At 42.6% G+C, this 21,875-nt stretch overlaps 1 protein-coding gene across 1 annotated transcript in view; it reads right to left on the reverse strand.

Moving 5' to 3' along the window:
• Nucleotides 1-21,875, reverse strand: part of PARP4 (poly(ADP-ribose) polymerase family member 4) — a 95,314-nt gene that overhangs the window by 34,545 nt on the left and 38,894 nt on the right. The window contains exons 13-20 of the mRNA XM_017548224.2: nt 20,601-20,784; nt 20,223-20,379; nt 17,989-18,119; nt 12,280-12,411; nt 11,107-11,193; nt 1,644-1,808; nt 932-978; nt 720-798 (exon numbers count right to left, since the gene is read on the reverse strand). Coding sequence (XP_017403713.1) covers nt 720-798; nt 932-978; nt 1,644-1,808; nt 11,107-11,193; nt 12,280-12,411; nt 17,989-18,119; nt 20,223-20,379; nt 20,601-20,784 — 982 coding nt within the window. The remainder of the gene's footprint in view (nt 1-719; nt 799-931; nt 979-1,643; nt 1,809-11,106; nt 11,194-12,279; nt 12,412-17,988; nt 18,120-20,222; nt 20,380-20,600; nt 20,785-21,875) is intronic.

Consider the following 21,875-nt stretch of genomic DNA (forward strand, 5'->3'; position numbering starts at 1 on the left):
AGAGAAAGGCACTGCAGAAAGGTACAAGAGAGAGGAACAATTTTTTTAATACAACAAAATTTCTCAGAACTAAAGACCACCAGTTACATACAATGAATGAAGATATTATTACGAAATTTCAGAATACCAGAGATAAAGAGAAGGTTGGAAATTCCTGCAGAATTTTAAAAAGGAAAATAGACTGCATGCAGTGTCTCATGCCTACAATTCTAGCACTTTGGGAAGCTGAGGCAAGAGGATCACTTCAGCCCAGGAGTTTGAAAAAAGCCTGAGAAACATAGTAAGACCCTATCTCTGCAATTTTTTTTTTTCTTTTTTTAAGTTAGCCAGGTGTGGTGGTACAGGCCTGCAGCCCTAGCTACTCAGGACCTGAAGGGGAGAGGAAAAATAGGGAGTGGGGTGACTGAAGGGGGTAAGAGCTACATGTCCATCTTCCATAACAGGAAGTCAAAAGATAATTTCTGAAAGAGATGAATCAAGAAAAAGCATTAAAAATTAATATTTGAAAACTGCAGGCAAAACCAGAGAAACAGCTCAAATATTCTAAGTGGTTCACTGCCTCTGGAAACTGGGCTGGGGAGAGTCAGGGGCAGGATTGCTGCTTCTTGTTAGAAGCTGTTGTTAGCATTATTTCACCTTTAAACCACATGCCTGCATTGCTTTGATAAAATAAAAGTAGTATTAAAGAAGAGCTCTTAAGAAATAAAAGATTCACTAACCTTTTGTTTCAGTTCATGTGTATCACTGAAAATGAATTCAATCACGTATGGCATCTCAATAGACATAGTCAAAGAGAAGCTACCAAAAATGAAGAGAAAATTTTCTTAGTCTATACGATCTTAAATTTCTATCTGAAATTATTTCAAACAATTCTAAGTGGAAATTTAATATCCATTGAATGATTGACAGATTTTATATTTTAGGTACTAACCTTTGCTTTGTTCCTATTTCTTTTATACATATCTTCTGTACTGTATCCTGTTAAAAGAAAAATACACTTGTATAAGTAAGCATATTTAAGTTTCACAATGAGACTCTAACCTGCTTGTAATCTTGGCAAGGCCACTGTCAGCAAGACAGCTGGTTTCACTTCCAAGTAGTAAAACACAGAAAGTTTGCTCATGGAATGACAGGAACTTCTAAAATACAGCTGACCATTTGGACAGAGATTTTCAACTCTACATATGTCTCTGTGTGTATACACACACAGACACACAGAGAGACACACACACATTTTATATATGTGCTATGCAAAGTAGGAAGTTTGGAGGGGTATACCAAAGCATTAACCAGTAGCGATGTCTGGGCGATGGAATAAAGGACGGTTTTAATTTTCTTATTTTGGCTTATTTGTATTCTCTAGGTTTATCTAGCTCTTTATGATGAACATGCACTACAGATATAACATTTTTTGGGTGATTAAGCAGAATAAAAATATGCTTATTAATCATATCTGTATCTTTTGTTCTTTTCATTTTACAAACATGATGTATCTAAATGCATAAACATCAGTAAAATTGACTTGATGCCTAAAAATATCCTTTTACATGTTTTTTCCCCCCATGTGTAAATTCCTCCACAGCCCTGCACCACTCTCTCTCCACTGCTGCTAAAATGCTTCTTCAAATCTTATGCATACAAACCTGAAGGTTTTCGTTTAAAGCCTTGTCCTGCTGCCAGGGCGCTACGGTGGCGGGCATGAAAAAGACACCCACAGTGCCCAGGATGCTGAGTTCTGTGATGTAGGTAATTTTTATGAGAACCTTAGCCTTCGGGGGTAAGTTTCCAACACTTACAGTAAAAACGTCCTGAAACAGAAACATATGACTTAGCTTGCAACTTGAAAGCATACCAGCTAGCTCCACATATTTCTCAAGCAACTTAAATGACAATCTGCCAAATTCTTCTTCAGAAAACAGTAATAAAACCTAAAAGACACATTGGTGGGACGAATGGAGACTCCTGGAGCCATTCATTGGTGGGAACAGGGTGATATCCGTGGCAGCCAGACGGAGAGGGGTCCCCTTGGCAGCTCAACTGGGAAGACGCACTCATGGACTCTGCCCCAGGGGGCTCGTATGTGTGACATCCCTGCTCAGGTGGGCTCTGCTGCATGGGCGGCCTCCATAAAGCCCTTTCTTGAAGACCCTCCCTGACCACCATGGCACCCAACACCACTATTGCCAGCAGCTATAGAACCAGGGCAGTCTTTTCTAAGCTTGGCCCTTGCTTAATTATTTTACCTTATTTTTATTAGGATCTTGCTCTGTCATCCAGGCTGGAGAGCAGTGGTGCAGTCATAGCTTAATGTATCCTTGAAACCCCAGGTCTAAGCCATCCTCCTAAGTATCTGTGACTACAGGCATGTACCACCATGCCTGGCCAATTTTTAAATACAGATGGGGTATCCCTATGTTGCCCAGGCTGGTCTCAAACTCCAGGCCTCAAGTGACCCTTCCACCTTGTGCTCCCAAAGTGCTGGGATTACAGGTGTGAGGTACCATACACAGCCTGTCATGTTATTTTCTAATACAAAGTCTTTAGCTTTCTTTTAATGGGATATTGATAATCACTATACAAGGCAACAACCTCACGACTAGCTAGGGCAGAACAAATGGGCTAGATATATTTTTTTCTGGTAACTTCGCAGAGATCCTTTCAACATTCCCAACTATGTTCACCATTCTAGTTGACTGCCCTATCATGAAAATTTTGTATATTTAGATTAGGACTAATTTAGGCTTAAAGGTTAAATTATTACTTTTGACATCAAAGATATCCATTTGCTGGATGGAAACCAATAAAAAATAGGTGATTATTAAATAGTTAATAGTGCTAGCACTTAAAAGAAATGTATGTATAAAAATCTGGGGTTCATTTTTTTTTTTTCTGAGACAGAGTCACCAGGCGCCAGGCCGGAGTGCAGTGGCACAATCTCAGCTCACTGCAACCTCCGTCTCCCAGTTTCAAGCAATTCTGCCTCAGCCTCCCAAGTACCTGGGACTACAGGTACGTGCCACCACGCCCAGCTAATTTTTTGTATTTTTAGTAGTGATGGGGTTTCACCATGTTGGCCAGGATGATCTCGATCTCTTGACCTTGTGACCTGGCCGCCTTGGCCTCCCAAAGTTCTGGGATTACAGGCATGAGCCACCATGCCTGGCCCAAAGTCTGGGGTTCATTTAAGAGACTGCCACTTAATAGCGTGGGATTGCAGTTCTGTTTCTGGGTAGAATACGTGGATGCAGATGATGTCACTTCTGTTATAAAACACCACATAATATACAAAATCGTAACTCATCTTGAACTAATCAACCAAGCGAACTGAATTCCAAAGAGGGGACAGGTGGGACACAGGAGCTGTGTGAACTCCTCCTGGCTGACAGCGGGTGAGCTTACTGGTTTATGATAATTGGGAGCTCCTGACCCAAGGGGAGTTTGCATTCTCTTGCAGGCATTTCCCCACATCTCTTCAGCCTTCCACTGGGCCCACTGGAAAGACTGGGCAGGGCAGGAGACCAAGTAGAGCACCTCTCCGTGGAGCAGGTGTGGGGGACGTGCTGGGACCACTTTCCTGGATCCTTCAAAAACCTCCAGCTGCAGGGGGAAAAGGCAGCAAGCTCTCACCTACAGGGCTGTGGTGAAGGGGCAGAAGCAAACCAGGGATCAGAAGCCTTCCTCACTACCCCCGTGCCCAGGTAAAGCTTCATGCTTCTGAGAGAAACAGCTACCTCCCGATGGGGCAGGGGATGACACCCTCCTAGGCCCAGGACCCTGTACTAGTCCAAAGCAGGGGTTGCTACAATGGGGGGAAAGGCAGGAAACTGTCCCCAGATAACTCTTAACAGACACAAGGCAGAATTTGGCTGCCACTAAGGTAGGAGAATGAACAGAAATACTAAGAAGTTCCCACCCTAAGGTCCAGGACTGCAGGCCCTGCCTAAGACTGAGGCTGAACCAGGAGAACGCCCCTGACCCACCAGGAGCCTAGTACAGCACATCAAGCAACAGAAGCCTAGCACTGGGGGAGGGGAAGAGTTGCTGTAACCACCTCTGTGGGACAGTGTGCAGCGCCTGCTGAAAGGTGGGGGTGGAGCATGAACCCCAGTAAGAACTGTTCCGTATCCAGGCCCAACAGGCACAGGGTAGTGGTGGCCCAGCACTGGAGGAATTTGAGACCAAGAGTAATAATAACAACGGAGAGTAATGATAACAACAGCAAAACTCCAACTCAACTCTTCAACCCCTACACAAACCGGAAAGAACAGGAGTTGCCATTTCTGGGCATACATGCCATTTATTTCAGTCTCTCTTCTTCTTTCACAAATCCTAATCACAAATTCCAAAATATACCTTTTTTTTTTTTTTTTAAAGCAAGCAAAAAAATGACTCAATGTCAAGATAAAGCAATTAACAGGCAGATTCAGAGATGACCATGACCCTGCAATAAACAGACAGGACTATAGTTAATATATGAAAAGACATAGAGAAAAGGTGAGGAATACATATGAATAGACAGAACCTTTCATTAGAGAAATTAAATTGTATTTTTTAAATGTCAGAAATGCTAGAAACAGACATATTATCAAAGCTGAAGAATGTGACAAGCCTATCAGCAGACTGACAATAGTTGAGAAAAGAACGAATGAACTTCAAGTTAGCGCAATAGAAATTATCCAAAATAAAATGCAACAAGAAATAAAAGTGAAAAATAGAGCTCCAAAAGCTGTGGTGCAATATCAAACGGGCTAACATATACGTATTGAAGTCTCGGAAGGAGAAAAGAGACAGAGAGAATGAGGGAGAAGAAATGTTTCAATATAGAAGGGTCAAGGCTGTCCCAAAATGAATGTGAAATAATCCAAACTCAGAGAACTCCAAGAAAGATAAGCAATAATTTTTTAAAATAACATAAACACATCATAGTCAAACTACTGAAAACCAAAGATAAAGAGAATCTTGAAGGGAGCTTGAGAGAAAAAATGCTTTCACATACCAAAGAACAACACAAAAATTAGAGCTGACGTCTGGTCAGAAATCCTATAAGCCAGAAGACAACGAAGTAACATGTTTAAACTGCTGAAAAGAAAACAAATAAACCGTCACCTGGAATCCCATGTTCAGCAAAAAATATCTTCAAAAAATGAAGGTGAAAGATTTTGTTAGATTAAAAAATGAACATACTCCTTGCCAGCACGCTTGCACTAAAAATCAATCAATCAATCAATCAAACTTCTCGAGCAGAAGGAAGATTTCTTTGTATCTATACAAAGAAATGAAAGGCACAAGAAATGATAAAATTGAGAATAAATGTAGAAGCTATTTCCCCTTATTTTTAATTGCTTTAAAAGATAGTTGATCATCACATAAACAAAACTAAAGACAAAAAACACATGATTATCTCAATAGACATAGAAAAGGCCTTTGATACAATTCAACGTCCCTTTATTTAAAAACTTGCAATAAACTAGGTATTGATGGAACACACCTCAAAATAATAAGAGCCATTGACAAACCTCCACAGCCAATATCATACTGAATGGCAAAAGCTGGAAGCATTCCCCTTGAAAACCAGCACAAGACAAGGATACCTTCTTTCACCACTCCTATTCAACACAGTATTGGAAGTTCTGGCCAGGACAGTCAGGCAAGATAAAGAAATAAAGATTATTGAAATAGGAAGAGAGGAAGTCAAACTTTTCTGTTTGCAGATGATAAGATCCTGTATCTAGAAAACTCCATTGTCTCAGCCCAAAGGCTTCTTAAGCTGATAAGCAACTTCAGCAAAGTCTCAGGATACAAAAATCGATGTGCAAAATTCACAAGCATTACTATACACCAACAACAGACAAGCAGAGAGCCAAATCATGAATCAACTCCCATTCACAGTTGCTACAAAGGGAATAAAATACAGCTAATGCTCGACTTACGACCACGGTTGGGACCGCGGACCGGTCATAACATGATTTGCTCGTAAGTTGAGTAGGCTATATGTACAGTTGAAATGGTGCACGCAGAGATGGTAGTGCTGCCGGAAGCTGGTCCGCACTGTCGTATGCCCAGCTGGGCAATGTTTGCGCTGCCAGATGCAGAGCAGTCGTGGCTAGCGATTGTGGTGGTAAAGTCGAATGGTCATAAGTTGCATAGGTCGTAAGTCGATCAATACCTGTACCTAGGAATACAACTAACAAGGGGAGAGCTGCAAACCACTGCTCAAGGAAATCAGAGAGGACACAAACAAATGGAAAAACATTCCATGCTCATGGATAGGAAGAATCAATGTTGTGAAAATGGCCATGCTGCCCAAAGTAATTTATAGCTTCAATGCTATTCCCATTAAACTACCATTGACATTCTTCACAGAATTAGAAAAAACTAGTTTAAAATTTATATGGAACCAAAATAGAGTCTGTATAGCCAAGACAATCCTAAGCAAAAAGACCAAAGCTGGAGGCATCATGCTGCCAGACTTCAAACTATGCTACAAGGCTACAGTAACCAAAACAGCATGGTACTGGTACAAAACAGACACATAGACCAATGGAACAAAATAGCAATCTCAGAAATAAGACTGCATACCTACAACCATCTGCTCTTCACAAACCTGGCAAAAACAAGCAATGGGAAAAGGATTCCCTGTAGGTGCTGGCTAACCATATACAGAAAATTGAAACTGGACCCCTTCTTTAAACTTACATAAAAATTAACTCGAGATGGAAAGGCTTAAATATAAAACCAAAAAGTATAAAAACCTGAGAAGAAAATCTAGGCAATACCATTCAGGACATAGGCATGGTCAAAGATTTTATGATGAAAATATCGAAAGCAATTGCAACAAAAGCAAAAATTGACAAATGGGATCTAATTAAATGAAAGACAGCAAAAACAACTATCATCAGAGTGACCAGACAATCTACAGAATGGGAGAAAATTTTTGCAATCTATCAATCTGACAAAGGTCTAATAGCCAGAATCTACAAGGAAGTTAAACAAACTTAATAGAAGAAAACAAACAACCCCATTAAAAAGTAGGCAAAGGACATGAACAGACACTTCTCAAAAGAAGACATATATGTGGCCAACAAACATATGGAAAAAAAGCTCATCATCACTGATCATTAGAGAAACACAAATCAAAACCATAATCAGATACCCTCTCATGCCAGTCAGAAAGGTGATTATTAAAAAAATCAAGAAACACACTGTAATGAATGTGGAGAAATAGGAATGCTTTTACTCTGTTGGTGGGAATGTGAATTAGTTTCACCATTGTGGAAGACAGTGTGGTCCTCAAAGACCTTTTTGTTTGTTTTAGACAGAGTTTCGCTGCCCAGGCTGGAGTGCAATGGCGCAATCTGAGCTTATTGCAACCTCTGCCTCCTGGGTTCAAGTGATTCTCCTGCCTCAGCCTCTCAAGTAGCTGGGATTACAAGGATGCACCACCACCCGGCTAATTTTTGTATTGAGTAGAGATGGGATTTCACCATGTTGGTTAGGCTGGTCTCGAACTCCTGACCTCAGGTGATCCACCTGCCTTGGTCCTCCAAAGTGTTGGGATTACAGGCGTGTGCCACCAGGCCTGGCCAGAAATACTATTTGACCTACCAATCCCATTACTGGATATATAGCCAAAGGAATATAAATCATTCTATTGTAAAGATACATGCATGTGTATGTTCACTGCAGTACTATTCACAATAGCAAAGACATGGAATGGGGGAGGGAGAGCATCAGGATAAATAGCTAATGCATGTGGCGCTTAATACCTAGATGACGGGTTGACAGGTGCAGCAAACCACCACAGCACATATTTACCTATGTAACAGACCTGCATGTCTTGCACATGCATCCCAGAACTTAAAATTTTAAAAAAAGATAGTTAATATATAATGACACATTGTAGGATTTATAATATATGAAGAAATAAAATACACAACAACAATATCACAGAGGATATGGGAAAAAAGAAACGAAAGTAGACTAGTTGTAATGTATACTGATTGTAAGGTTCTTATACATGAAGTAGTATAATGTTGTAGGCTGAATGTAGTAAGTTAAAATGTATATAGCAGTAAACCCTAAAGCAGTGCTGACCAATGTAACTTTCTACAATGATAAAAATGTTCTATATATGTGCTAAGTAATAAGATAGCCACTGGCCACGTGACACATTTTATATTTAAATGTAAATATCCACATGTAGTCAGTGGCTACCATAGTTAACACATATTTAACACGTGGTTTTAGAGCAACAATCAAAACTTTTTTTTTAAATTTTTTGACAGGGTCTCACTTTGTTGCCCAGGCTGGAGTACAGTGGCGCCATTATAACTCATTGCAGCCTCAACCTCTCAGGCTCAAGTGATTCTCCTACCTTAGCTCCTAAAGTACCTGGGACTGCAGGCACATGTCACCACATCCAGCTAATTTTTGCATTTTTTGTAGATCTGGGGTTTCACCACGTTGCTCAAGCTGGTCTTGAACTCCTGGGCTCAAGTGATCCATCTATTTCAGCCTCCCAAAATGTTGAGATTATAGGCATGAGCTCGCACACCTGGCCAACAGTAAAAACATTTTAAGAGAGACAGAATTGGCTGGGCATGGTGGCTTATGCCTGTAATCCCAGCACTTTGGGAGGCAGAAGCAGGAGGATCACTTGAGGTCAGGAGTTTGAGATCAGCCTGGCCAACATGGTGAAACCCCATCTCTACTAAAAATACAAAAATTAGCTGGGTGTAATGGCACATGCCTGTAGTCCCAGCTACTTGGGAGGCTGAGACAGGAGAATCGCTCGAACTCAGGAGGTGGAGGTTGCAGTGAGCCAAAATCACGCCATTGCACTCCAGCCTGGGTGACAGACTGAGACTCTGTCTCAAGAAAAAAAAAAAAAAGAGAGAGAGAGAGAGAAAGAGAGAGAATTAATAAGCCAATAATGGAGATACAGTGGAATCATTTAAAAATAAATACAAGAGAAGGCAGGAAAAGAGAGGGAAGGGAACAAAGAACAAATGGTACAAATGAAAACAACTAGCAAAATGGTAGATATAAATCCCACCGGATCAGTAATTGTATTAAATGAAAATGATCTAAACAATACAAAGTGCAGAAACTATCAGACTGGATAAAGTAACAAAACTCAACAGTATGCTATCTAAATAGTATAGGCTTATGGTAATAAGTCAGTCTAGATGTTTTGAAAAGGAGAAAATCATCAAATGGTCACATAAATTGAGGTCTTGGAAACACTGCCATTTAATCTGGCAATCGGGAGGACGTAAGTCATCCCAGCTGGGCACTGACTTCATCCTTGGTTTCGGCACCACCATTTTCTCTTTATTTTACCATTAACTAGTCCTTTCTGTTACTTCCACACTTAAATATTGGGGATTACAAGCTAGACATTTATATTTACAAATAGTATATTAAGAGTTATAAGACAAACATGTTCAGGTTGCCATGGGAAAATGAAACCATGGATCTTTCCTGGGTGAAGGCAGGCAAAGCTTAGATGGAAGGATTCCTATGCTAAGATTTGTTTGTTTAGAGACAGAATCTTGCTCTGTTGCCCAGGTTGGTGTGTAGTGGTATGATCTCAGTTCACTGCAGCCTCAAGCTCCTGCACAAGTGATCCTCCTGCCTTGGCCTCCCAAACTGCTGGGATTACAGGTATGAGCCACTGCACCTAGCGTATATGGTATTTATATAACGACACATGAAAACCATATATTATGATATGAGAACATTACAGTCACAAGATGTCAATACATTCTGGGAGACTTGAAGGCTTGGGTTAGCAATAGTTCTGATCAGACTTTACCCATAGGTAATATCTTTTGTGAAGACTGTTTTCTTGTGACCATATTCCTAGGGAAGTATGTAGGTATTGAGGAGGAAACATTCACCAACTCATACAGGAGGATAACGTGACACTATTAAGTGGCAGCCTCTCAAATGAACCGCAGGCTTCTATACATAGTTTGGCCATACCTGAAGCTAGCATTGTTAACTGTTCAATAATCACCTCTTCATTGCTTATTTCCACCCTGAAAGTGGATATCTTAGATGTCAAAAGCAATAATTTACCCCTTAGATCTATACTAATCTTTAATGTGCCCATAGACCCAGCAAACATTAAATTTTCAAAACACCATGGCAATGTGTCACCCTCAGAGGTGACACTCAAACATATGGCCCCATCTGCAAAAACAACTAAAATACCTGCAGTAGAGTTAGACGCTGACTACACACAATCTAGCACCTGGCAGAGGCCTCGGGAAACACCTGATATTTAAGGAAAGTAGTCTAGTGGACCTGCCAGCTGGTCCCTCTTCCACACTGTCCACGTCACGTCCCTGCTAAAGCTAATCACCTAAAAGCACAGGAGCTGGGCTTGCGCAGGACCTGGCAGAAATGCCTGCCTGCTTTATGACTGGACCATCTGCTAGGTGAGCTTATGCCCAGGAAAACTGTAAATATATCACACTCTTTTTTTTTTTTTTTGAGATCGAGTTTTGCTCTTGTTGCCCAGGATGGAATGCAATGGCACAATCTTGGCTCACTGAAACCTCTGCCTCCTGGGTTCAAGCGATTCTCCTGCCAGCCTCCCCAGTAGCTGGGATTATAGGTGCCTGCCATCACACCCAACTAATTTTTGTATTCTTAGTAGAGATGGGGTTTCACCGTGTTGGCCAGGCTCTTCTTGAACTCCTGGCCTCAGATGATCCTCCTGCCTTGGCCTCCCAAAGTGCTGGGATTACAGGTGTGAGCCATCGTGCCTGGACAATATATCACACTGTTTTCAGAAGATGAAAGTTATATACCTCAAATGTTATATAATTGTCTGTCATTCCTTCTGGGAGACTCAGTTCCCAATGATGGGCCTAGCTCTCTTCCTGTTTGTCTGGGACTACTGAAGCCATTTCCTCCTTTGTTTAGAAAAATCAAATGGGTCTCCCTGGCGTGGCTTCCTCTAACTTACAGCAAGTGAAACTCTGGGGCCTACAACAGTGTAAATTATCTCAGCCTCTAGCATGAATTGCATATTTCAAGTCCCGTTCAGACTCTTTCCCTTCCGTGTATGCACGCAGCACGGACACCAAGCCATACCGGGGCGTCCTGGCTCATCAGGTAAGCGCCATCACCCCGGCTCACGGCTTCTCGGTACTCTCGCTGGGCTTCTTCCTTCTCCTTAATCTGGAAAAGATGATTTTTCAATCATTCCTTACATGAAGAGTGACTTCAGGCTTTAATAAAGAAAAAACATTAATGTTTATTAAAGCTCAGGCAGAAACAGAAAATTGAGTCTAAGGAGGATGAATGGAAACTTGTTTAAAGTGATCATCGAAATATACTTATTTGATGAGAATTTGAACCAGAAAAGGCCAACTAAAGAGAATTCTCTTTAAGTTGGGACCAATATATTTCAAAATCAATGGTGAAAAATTTTTTTTTGGTTGGGAGTTTATGTTGAATGAAAAAAAAAATTAAATTTAGTAAATTGTAGTTTATAATTGCAACTGTGGGCTAGTCCTTACAATAAACAAAGAATTAATCAGCTGGTTTTTTTTGTTTGTTTTTTAGAAAGTTACAATAGCTTTCATTTCAGCTTACTTTTATAACACGATTCCAGGGATCAGGTTTTACAAAAATATATAATAAGGGCTTCACCAGTTTTTCCAATGTGTCTCTCTTAAAACTTTTTCCTTTTTTTCTGAGAAAAAGTCTCACTCTGTTGCCCAGGCTGGAGTATAGTGGCATGATCTTGGCTCACTGCAACCTATGCCACCAGGATTCAAGCGATTCTCCTGCCTCAGCCTCCCGAGTAGCTGGGATTAACAGGCAAATGCCACCATGCCTGGCTAATTTTTCTATTTTTAGTAGAGATGGGGTTTTACCATGTTGGCCAGGCTGGTCTCAAACTCCTGACTTCAAGTGATCTGCCTGCCTCAGCCTCCCAAACTGCTGGGATTACAGGCACGAGCCACTGCACCTGGCCCTCTTGAACTTTTCATATTGAAATCACTCTTACAGTGCCAAGGTTAAGAATGTACAAGACACTGACGACGAAGATTGGACGGAGAGAGGTAGAAACCATTCATCAGGGAGGGATGTTTCAGGGAGGCTCACTGTGCAGGAACTGGTTCTTCAAAGAATATTCTCATTTTATGATAAGGCTGCTACTCAACTTTATAGCCACGAGGACTCAGAAAACGAAGATTCCGGGAAATGGAAGCTGACTTTGAAAGCAGAGCGCGGGCATGATGCATCTTCTCCCCTTACCTCTCCAACTATGTGCTTCCCATTGATGAAGGCTTCGAAGCCACACACAGCGGCCTTGTCATCCAAAGGAAAGATATATTTTGCCTCAATGGGCACATGACTGTTATTTGTATATGTCTGAAAAACAATGACCTGAAGAAGAAAACAATCCATACATGTGATGAGACCACATGGACAACATCTGCAGGAACAACGATGAATGAAAATGATATTGCATATTTATTTGAAATGCCTTGCATTTGTATCACGTCCTGCAGACTCCCAACCCTGGCTTCCTTCTACAATGGAGAGCCTGTGTCATGTGATAAAATGCACCAGTCCCATAGTTTAGTTCATACATATCTGACTGGAATATAAGTCACCAGAAGTCTTACCAACCCTGACTTAGTGGGGGCAATATAGCTTTTGCTGAGATGGCTGGAAAATCGCCCCTTTCGTGTTGTGGGCTTTGATGCCTCCTTAGTGCCATGTGGGCTGGAAACGATTTCAGAACAGTCCTTCTATCCTATCGGCTCTCAGGTCTTGGCATTTCCTCCTGGGGACCTCTCTGTGGCTTTCCCCTCTCTACACAGCCCTCATCTAGCTCCTCATCTCTTCGGGCCTTGGTTCTTCCAGAATCAAGTCTTCTCTACTTCTCTCTGTTGTCTGTATTATCTAATTCATCTTTCTAATAGACTCTTCACACTACCTCACTCAGGAAAAGCAGGAGGCTTTAAATATTTGAAAATAAAGAAAAAACTCCTCAGATACAAAATAAACAGTAAGATTTTAAATGTGACAATAATAGGCCAAAAATATTTAATAATCTGTAATCAAGAATCCAGGGAAGAGACCAAAATGAAAATAGAATCTAACTTCTTTGAAAATATTGTCCACACCTGGATTTGCTGCAAGCTGGGCTGCCCCTAGGGTGTGTAGGGTGCCAGGTACAATTTTTCAAGGAGTCCTTGTTAATATAAGCAATTGGAGTCTTCCCAAATCAGCAGGTCAGCACCCTCCTGGAGACAGAATCCCTTGTCAACGGGATTCCTGGAATTCCATTCTGGCTAGCTGCCCAAGATGAGACAGAGATGCATCCTACAGTTTCTCAGAAATCTGGGCGATGCTGCGTACAATGGCCAGAGTGCGGCTGGTGGGAAGGCACTGGCACTGGGGCCCACCTAGCACTGACTGGGAGGACATCATACACTGTCCTCTTGAATGTGCATGGAACTCCTTCTCTTCCTCTCTTGGATTTCCACAGTTTTACCAAACCTCAAAGGCACGTATGCTTGCCCTGAGTTTGAACGGGATCACTATCTAATTGTACTTGGTGTAGACTAAGATTTCTTCTTACTTAGTAGCTGTCCTGCCTGTTGTAGTTAGCAGGCCTACTTTTGCGTGGGAGTCCCCAGACATCAGGCCTGTGTCAGCTGCACTCTCTTTGTATATCATCACACTGTGTGGCTGGGCACTCACAAAGGTCAATAATTTTAGGTAATAATAATAAAAGTATTTTTACCAGGCTTTACAGCAGAAACTAATATAATGTAACAAATTTTGACACCTTAATTTTCTTCCATTAGATAAAACCATTATGTAACTTAGCTTAACATCATTAAACTAGTCTAAGAAGGGTCAAAATGTAGGAGCCATGCACATATAAGAGTCTGCAACTCAGCCTCTGCTTGGACACTTAAGCTCAATCTACAGTCTGGCTGTTTCATCATAAAGAAATTCACTGCTAAATCGAGGGTTATTTTTGGGCAAACTTTCCCAGGGAACAGGCCTCTTTCGGTTTGAAATATCAAATGGTACAAGTTGTCTAATCCCAAGTAAGGCATGGAGGACACACGCCTCTCCCTGTAACCTAGTGACGATTTGTTTTGTAAATAAAAACAATGCCCTAAGTCCTTTGCATTTATTAGATCTAATAGGAACAACGCTGATGGGCAGATATTATTATTTCCATTTTACATATGAGGAAAACGAGGCAAAGTAGTTAAGTAACTTTCCCCAGCTCATAGCACTAGAAAGAATAAGCAAGAATTCAACGGTAAGCCTTTCAAACCCCAGATTCTTTGCTTTGTATGATCCACCAAGCTACACTATGGTGTAGTGGTTAAGAACATGGACGTTAGAATCAGAATGATCTGAGTTCAAATTTGGGCTTTATCATAGTGTTTGTCCCTGGGCCTCAGCTTCCTCATACAAACAAGGGCGTAATTACAGCACTTGACTCACGGAGTCTGGGAGAATTAAGTACTGCATGTGGAGAACTCGGCTGAGGGCCTGACTCTTGGAAGCGGTAACCACTGTGTTTACAGCTCCTAAGTGATGCCAAAGGGATTAGCAGAGATACAACATGTCCCATGAGCTCATATCTGGGTCTTTTCAAAGTCTGTGAAGTTGCTCTGAGCTGCCTCGAAGATGTGTGCATGGGTCAGAGTGGGCCCAGGAGTGGGGGTCAGCTATATCCAAACTGCTCTTCTCGCCCCGACACCCCATCTCCCTAGTTAAAGGTGATCACTGAAACAGAACTAATTTCCCGGGACTCCATGTTTGGGTCCCCTTCCACAAACACTCCCTTCATGGAAGCCGTCTTTCTCTCCCCTGGATTTCCCCTCTGGGGTCCTCTTCCACACTCTCGTGGAAGCCTCTCTTCCCCTCCTAAACTCCATCTCTCTCTATTCCCTTCCACTCAGTGTGGAAGCTGCTTTCCTCTCCTGGATTCCATCTTTCTGGATTCTCTCACTCAGTGTGAGTTAGCAGTTTCTTTCTCTCTCCTTCTGTTTCTCTCCCTCTTTAAATAAAATCACTTTCTACAACAACAACAACAAAAAAGAACTAATTTCCTCTACAGGGATCAGAACATCATGGCACTGTACTTAATGTCCTTATTCTCCTAAAAGGCCTTTATGGTTGTTCAATGCAATCTTCAGTGTTAGAAGCTGATGATGAGGCCAAATCTTAGCAAACCAATTCAATTTCAGAAAACCGAAAACTTTTCAAGCTCCACGTTGGTTACCACATCTGACCACCTGGCGCCCCGGATGCTGCCTTCCATCCCGTGACTGTGGATGACGAGCCTGCTGCGAGCGCCTGGCTGTGGCCCCAGCACCCGCATTAGATAACCCTCCTGTGATGCTTGCGTTTCGCTTTGACCAGTTCTTACTCACTTGGTATTTAATGCTCTTCTGGGCTTTAGTGCAGATAATTTAATAAGGTGGGGTTTTTTCCTTCTCTTTCAACACCCTGGGCTTTTTTTTTTTTTTTTAAATAGTGTCTCACTCTATCACCCAGATTGGAGTGCAGTGGTGCAGTCTCAGCTCACTGTAACCTCTGCCTCTGGGCTCAAGGGATCCTCCCATCTCAGCTTCCCAAGCAGATGGGACTACAGATGTATGCCTCCGCACTCAACCAGTTTTTGTAGAGGAGGATTTCTTCATGTTCCCCAGGCTGGTCTGGAACTCTTGAGCTCAAGTGATCCTCCTGCCTCAGCCTCCCTCCCAAAGTGCTGGGATTACAGGCACGAGCCACCGCACTCAGCCACTACCCTGGTATTTACAGTAGCAAAATGTGTATATTTTAGTAGCTAAAAAAGATTTGGGAAAACAGTAGAATTCATCTTTCTCAGGGAAGAAATGCTTAGAGCACTGCCTGGCACAACAGAAGGACAATATATAAGCTTGTTACATGGAAATGTTAAATAAATAAGGGAATAATAAAGTTCTAAATGGAGGCTTTGGAGCTATTTCAATAAAAGTAAAATTCAGAACGGTTTACCAGGAAAGTCTTTTCAACAGTATTTTCTATTTATGCAATAAAACATAGAGAAGAGCGCAGAGAAGGAATTCCAGCAGTTCCCCTCCCCGACATCGCCAGGTTTCCCTCCTGCGCCGACTCCCACACACGCTGCTGTTTCTTGTGTCTTAAAAGGAGAAAAACACTCAATACCACTTCTCTTCAGCTGCTGTCTCATCTTCTCTCCTCTGTCTCCCAATTCTTCCTTCCATTCTCTCTTGAACTCACTCTGATCAGCCTTTTACCCACACCACACCATCAAAAGGCAAAGGTCACCAACAATCTCACCACTAAATCCAAAGGTCAGGGCTGGGTTATTCACGGGACCCACAGCAGCCTTTCCTCCCCTCCCTGGTCAGCTGGCCTCCTGTCTCTGCAGCCACTCCCTCCTGGGCTCCGTGTCTGACTCAGCCTGCGCCCATACCTCTCCCTGTTGGTCTCTGTTCTCTCTGATTCTCCAGGTGTTCAATCTGGGCTGACTTTAAAACTACCCGAATGCTGCCGACTCCCTGGTTATAAGTGCAGCCTGGGTCTCCTCCCTGGTCCTAGGTAGTCAGCAAGACCGACTTGGCCAAAGATAAACTCCTGATGGCCCCAACCTGCCCTCCCGTGACTCTGCCCATTCTAGAAAGGGCAAACACGATCCTTCTAGCTGTTCAGGGCAAACACCCTGCTGTCATCTGGGCCACTGTCTTTCTCTCGTGTCCCATCCCCATCGATCTGATTAGCCCTGCGCTCAGGCCTCGGCAGACTCCAACACTTCCTACACCCCCACTGCAAATGTTCTCCACGTCGCCAGCTCCCTTAACTGAATTCTGTCAATCGTCTCCTCTATGGGATGTGACGCTGAGCCCGCAGTGTCCCCTTTAGGTCCGAGACTGCTAGGAGTGTCACCCGTGGAGGCCCTCCCCAGGAACCATCCTCAGCCAAAGACAAACAGCCTTAGCCAAGGTTCTGACCCCTCCCTGGAGCAGCCCACATCCCAGGACTGGTCCCAGTGGGGCTGTAAAGCCCAACCCCCTTGCCTTCTCTCAAGGACCATTCTTCCCCCAAGATCATCTGAGGACTCTGTTGTCTCCTCTGCCACATCCTGCCTCCCTCACTCCGTCCCAGGTGCTGCTCCCACAGGCACAGTCCCACAAGCTTCCTGAAGACAAATTCCATCCAGAGTCTGTTTTCCAGGGAGTGTGACCTAACATTTCTTCCAACTGGTCCTCTTCCTGTTCCCAACATGGCAGAATAAGCCTGTTAAAACGTAGGTCTATTCCTGTCGTTCTTCTGCCAAACATCTAGAAGGTTCCATTTTACTCGAGTCAAGGACAGCATGACTTGTGACCTAATGTGAGAGCCCCTCACGTCTCTGACTCAGTCTCCACGCACTCTTCCCTTTCCACTGCACTGCAGCCACAGTGGCCTCCTTGGCGTGCCCGGACCAGACCAGCCTCCTACCTCAGGGCCTTGGCACGTGCTGCTCCCGCTGCCTGGGATAAGCATCCCCCATGTCCACACAGGTGAGCCCCCACTTCCTTCAGGTCTGTATGCAGACGTTACCTTCTCAGGGAGGCCTCCTTGGCCATTCTATTTATAGGTTCAAAGCCCCATCTTTCACCTTCTAACCCCTCCTGATTTCATCTTTCTCTTTAGCGCCTGTCCCCATCTAACATGTGATGTGCTTCACTCATTCATCATGTTTACTGCCTATTCCCCCACACGGCATGTGTTACACATGGGCAGAGCTTTTGTATTGTGCACTGCTGGATGCCTAGAGCCTAGACAGTCCCTGGTGCAGAGTGCGCAGTGAATACCTCTTGAATACATGAATTTAGAAATGTATCTGTTTCCTTCAGTTCATGTAACTACAATCAGATTCTCATTTATGGTTTACATCCATGTAGTTTAAGTATCATAAAGCCACGAACAACATACCTGGGCTACAATGTCTATGATTCTGCCCTTGATGTGGACATCCTCCAGAGGAACCAAGTTCCCAGAGGCGTCCTGGAGGCCGGCCTTGGTGCTGCTGCTGCTGGAAGTTTTGGCATCTGGTAACTGATAATCTAAACGTTAAAAATGTTACCATTAGCTTTCAAAACCATCCCTGTCTACTTTTCGTTATGTTGATCTTTATTCCTCTCCATGCCTTCATGCATTATATTTTAGGGAAAATGGATAAATAGCATATTATGATTTTCAATAGCCAATTCTGAAAAGCAAGTGAACGCACATGAGAAAAATGGGAGTTGCCCTCTGCCTTTTTTTTGAGACAGCATCTCACCCTGTCACCCAGGTGGGAGTGCAGTGGCACAATCTCTGCTCATGGTAGACTCGTCTTCTCTGGCTCAGATGATCCTCCCGTCACAGCCTCCCGAGCAGCTGGGACTACAGGTGCACACACTACCATGCCCAGCTAATTTTTTGGTGTTTTTTGTAGAGATAAGATCTAGCCATGTTGTCCAGGCTGGTCTCGAACTCCTGGACTCAGGGATCTACCTGCCTTGACCTCCCAAAGTGCTGGGACTATAGGCGTGAGCCACCATACCTGGCCTGCCTTTTTTTTTTTTTAAAGACACTTCTGTTTAATTTGTTTTTCTTCTTTTCTCTTTTTTTTTGGTAGAGATGGGGGTCTCACTATGTTGCCCAGGCTGGTTTTGAACTTCTGTGCTCAAGTAATCCTCCTGCCTCAGCCTCTCGAGTAGCTGGGACTACAGGCATGTGCTTTTCTGCCTTTTTAATGTAGAGACTGTGGCATGTCCTCTGGAAAACTTAGTATTACTTGACATACATTTAAACATACACACAAATACAGAGAGGTCTTCAGACTGTCTCGAACGTGGCTGAAGCCTGAATCCAGCGGTCTGTGTTTCCTGGTTTGTAATGTAGAAAGGCTCAGTCACTATCATTTATGGTACTACACAAGCATTCTGGCACGACATGAAACAACCTATGGAAGACTGACCTAGGAGTCAGCTCCTACAACAGCATATTGAAAAACGTTCACACCCTATTCTAAGTGGTACAAACACACAGATAAGGTTAGGAAATATAAATACATATCGTCTTACCAGATATTTCATTTAATGACTCCAGAGAAAAAATTGGAGTCACCTCTGAGCACACATGAACTCACACATTTCTGATAAAAAAGAATTTGGGCACGGTCAAAAGTGTTAATGTGTTTTTACATTCCTACTAATTAATACTGTAATTGTTTGGGCTCGTGATGATCTGAGAAGTGAACATCCTCTCATGTGTACACTACTGCTGCTAACACATGCACCACACGTGACAATTTACTCAGTGCCTTCAATTTCCCCTTCAACCCTTACAGCAATTCTGTCATGCGGGTACTACTCTCATTCCCATTGGAGAGAAGGTGGATTGCAAAATGTCGTGCAGTTTCAAGATTGCAGGGTGGCAGGGTGACACTGATACCCCGGGCTTCCTCACTCGACAGTGGGTCTGCTGTCTGTTCTGCGCACCCCATTATACTTTCTGCACCATGACATCTTAGCAAGGTTCCACAGGTTTTAGCCTTGACTTTCGCTGAAGAGGATAAGATCAACTGCAATGTGTTAATGAAGTCACATGGAATTCTGAGATCGCTTAACGTTTCTCAAACATCCTGATTTTTATATAAGCAAGATAAAAAAGGAAATAAGGCTGGGCATGGTGCCTCACAGCTGTAATCCTAGCACTTTGGGATGCCGAGAAAGGAGGATCGCTTAAGGCCAGGAATTTGAGACCAGCCTGGGCAACATAGTGAGACCTTGCCTCTAAAAAAAAAAAAAAAGTCACGTATGGTAGTCCCAGCTACTTGGGAGGTTGAGTCAGAAGGATCATTTAAACCCAGGAGTTTGAGGCTGCAATGAGCTTTGATCACACCACAGTACTCCAGCCTGGGGGACAGAGTGGGACTTTGTCTCAAAAAAAATTTATATTTATATTTTAAAATTGTTTTATTTTGATATTAGGCAGGGGGCTTGACTGATGTTAACATTAAGAGAAATTTGTGGGAAACAATTTTGAGATTGAAAGAAAATGAAATACTTATGGATCAGGTCATAGATATAACAAATGCAAATATACATTCCATTGAAAATATAACATTTGAGGCCTATACATATAATAACATAAAACAGCATTCAAGAAAATTGTCCTACCTTCAACCTTTGAAAAATCTGAAAACTCAGGTCTGTATTCCTCTAGTTCAGTATGATCACCAGGATGAAAGTTCTTTATTTGATCTCCAGGCATGGAAAATTTAATAATATATTTCATTTTAACCTGATTGGTTTTATAGACAACAAATTCATCATCCTAGAGAAAACAGAAATCAGTAGGTGATTAACAACAACAGCAACAAAAAGCCTGTATTGGCAGATGTTTTTGTAAAAGCATGCTTGCTAGTTTAGAATATGTTGAATTTATACGGTAAATATATAATAATTAAGCATATTTAAGGAAAATAGGAGCAAAAATCTGAGGCTCTTCTTTGAGCATTCAAGACCCTCTTTGCGTGTTCCTTGATATGAAAATACCTCAAAGTCTGTGGTGACAGAGGCTGTTTGTGAAACTCCATGCACACTGTCGTAGCCTGGTGGTGCTTCAGTTAAGGAAAAGTCCTTCTTGTGTAAGTCCATACACTTCCCGAGGGCTACGTCACAAATGAGCAGGAGTCTGGTGCCTTCTGTCTCTCCCGGGTGTGAGTACTTGATACTTGTACTGCATGTGAAAGGAAATAAACACATATTTATAGCTTACAGTGACCTGTCAGTAACATTTTATCGCATAAACAGTAAATATTGTTGAAAAGACTTCCCTGGTTAACTGTTCTAAATTTTCCTGTTATTGAAATATCTCCAAAGACTCAATTTAGAACTTTATTATACACTTATTTATCTAATATTTCTTCTTTTTTTTTAGACAGAATCTTGCTCTGCTACCCGGGCTACAGTGCGGTGGCACGATCATAGCTCATTCAGTCTTGAACTCCTGGGCTCAAGTGATCCTCCCATCTCAACCTCCTGAGTAGCTGGAACTACAGGTATGTACCACCACACCTGGCTAGCTTTTTAAATTTTTTGCAAAGATGGGATCTCACTATGTTTCTCAGGCTGGTCTCAAACTCCTGGGTTCAAATGTTCCTCCCTCTTCAGCCTCCCAAAGTGCTGGGATTACAGGCGTGAGCAATCATGCCTGGCCTACTTCATATTTCTATGTGACAAACATGTATATTGCCCTTATGCTTTGCTAGGCAGTGCTCAAAGCACTGTTCCCAGAGAGAAATGAATTCTATTGTTCTCCTCAATCTTCATTAGCTACTAACATATACACATTTTGCTATCATAAATACCAGGGTGGTGAAAGAGAAGGGAAAATCACCACCTTGCTAATTAGGAAAAGGTAGATTTAACTCTCTGCACTAAAGCTCAGAAAGGAGTAAGAACCGTGAGTACCAAGTGAGTAAGAACAGGTCAAAGGGAAAGATCAGCTCTCACAAAGCCTCCTGAAAGGAAAGCAAACACATTGAATGATATCCACATGAGAAATGTTTTATCTTTCTTCGGGAATCAGCAGCTTTAATAAGACAACTCTTGCTGTTAGGAGCACAGGCTAGGACACACCTTTGGGGACAACATTTTGGAGACGCATCTCTATTTTTTTTGAGATGGAGTTTCGCTCGTTACCCAGGCTGGAGTGCAATGGCATGATCTCGGCTCACTGCAACCTCCGCCTCCTGGGTTCAAGCAATTCTCCTGCCTCAGCCTCCCGAGTAGCTGGGACTACAGGCATGCACCACCAGGCCCAGCTAA

The sequence above is a fragment of the Cebus imitator genome, unplaced genomic scaffold, assembly GCF_001604975.1.
Source record: "Cebus imitator isolate Cc_AM_T3 unplaced genomic scaffold, Cebus_imitator-1.0 Scaffold204, whole genome shotgun sequence".
In the NCBI taxonomy this organism is placed as follows: Eukaryota; Metazoa; Chordata; class Mammalia; order Primates; family Cebidae; genus Cebus; species Cebus imitator.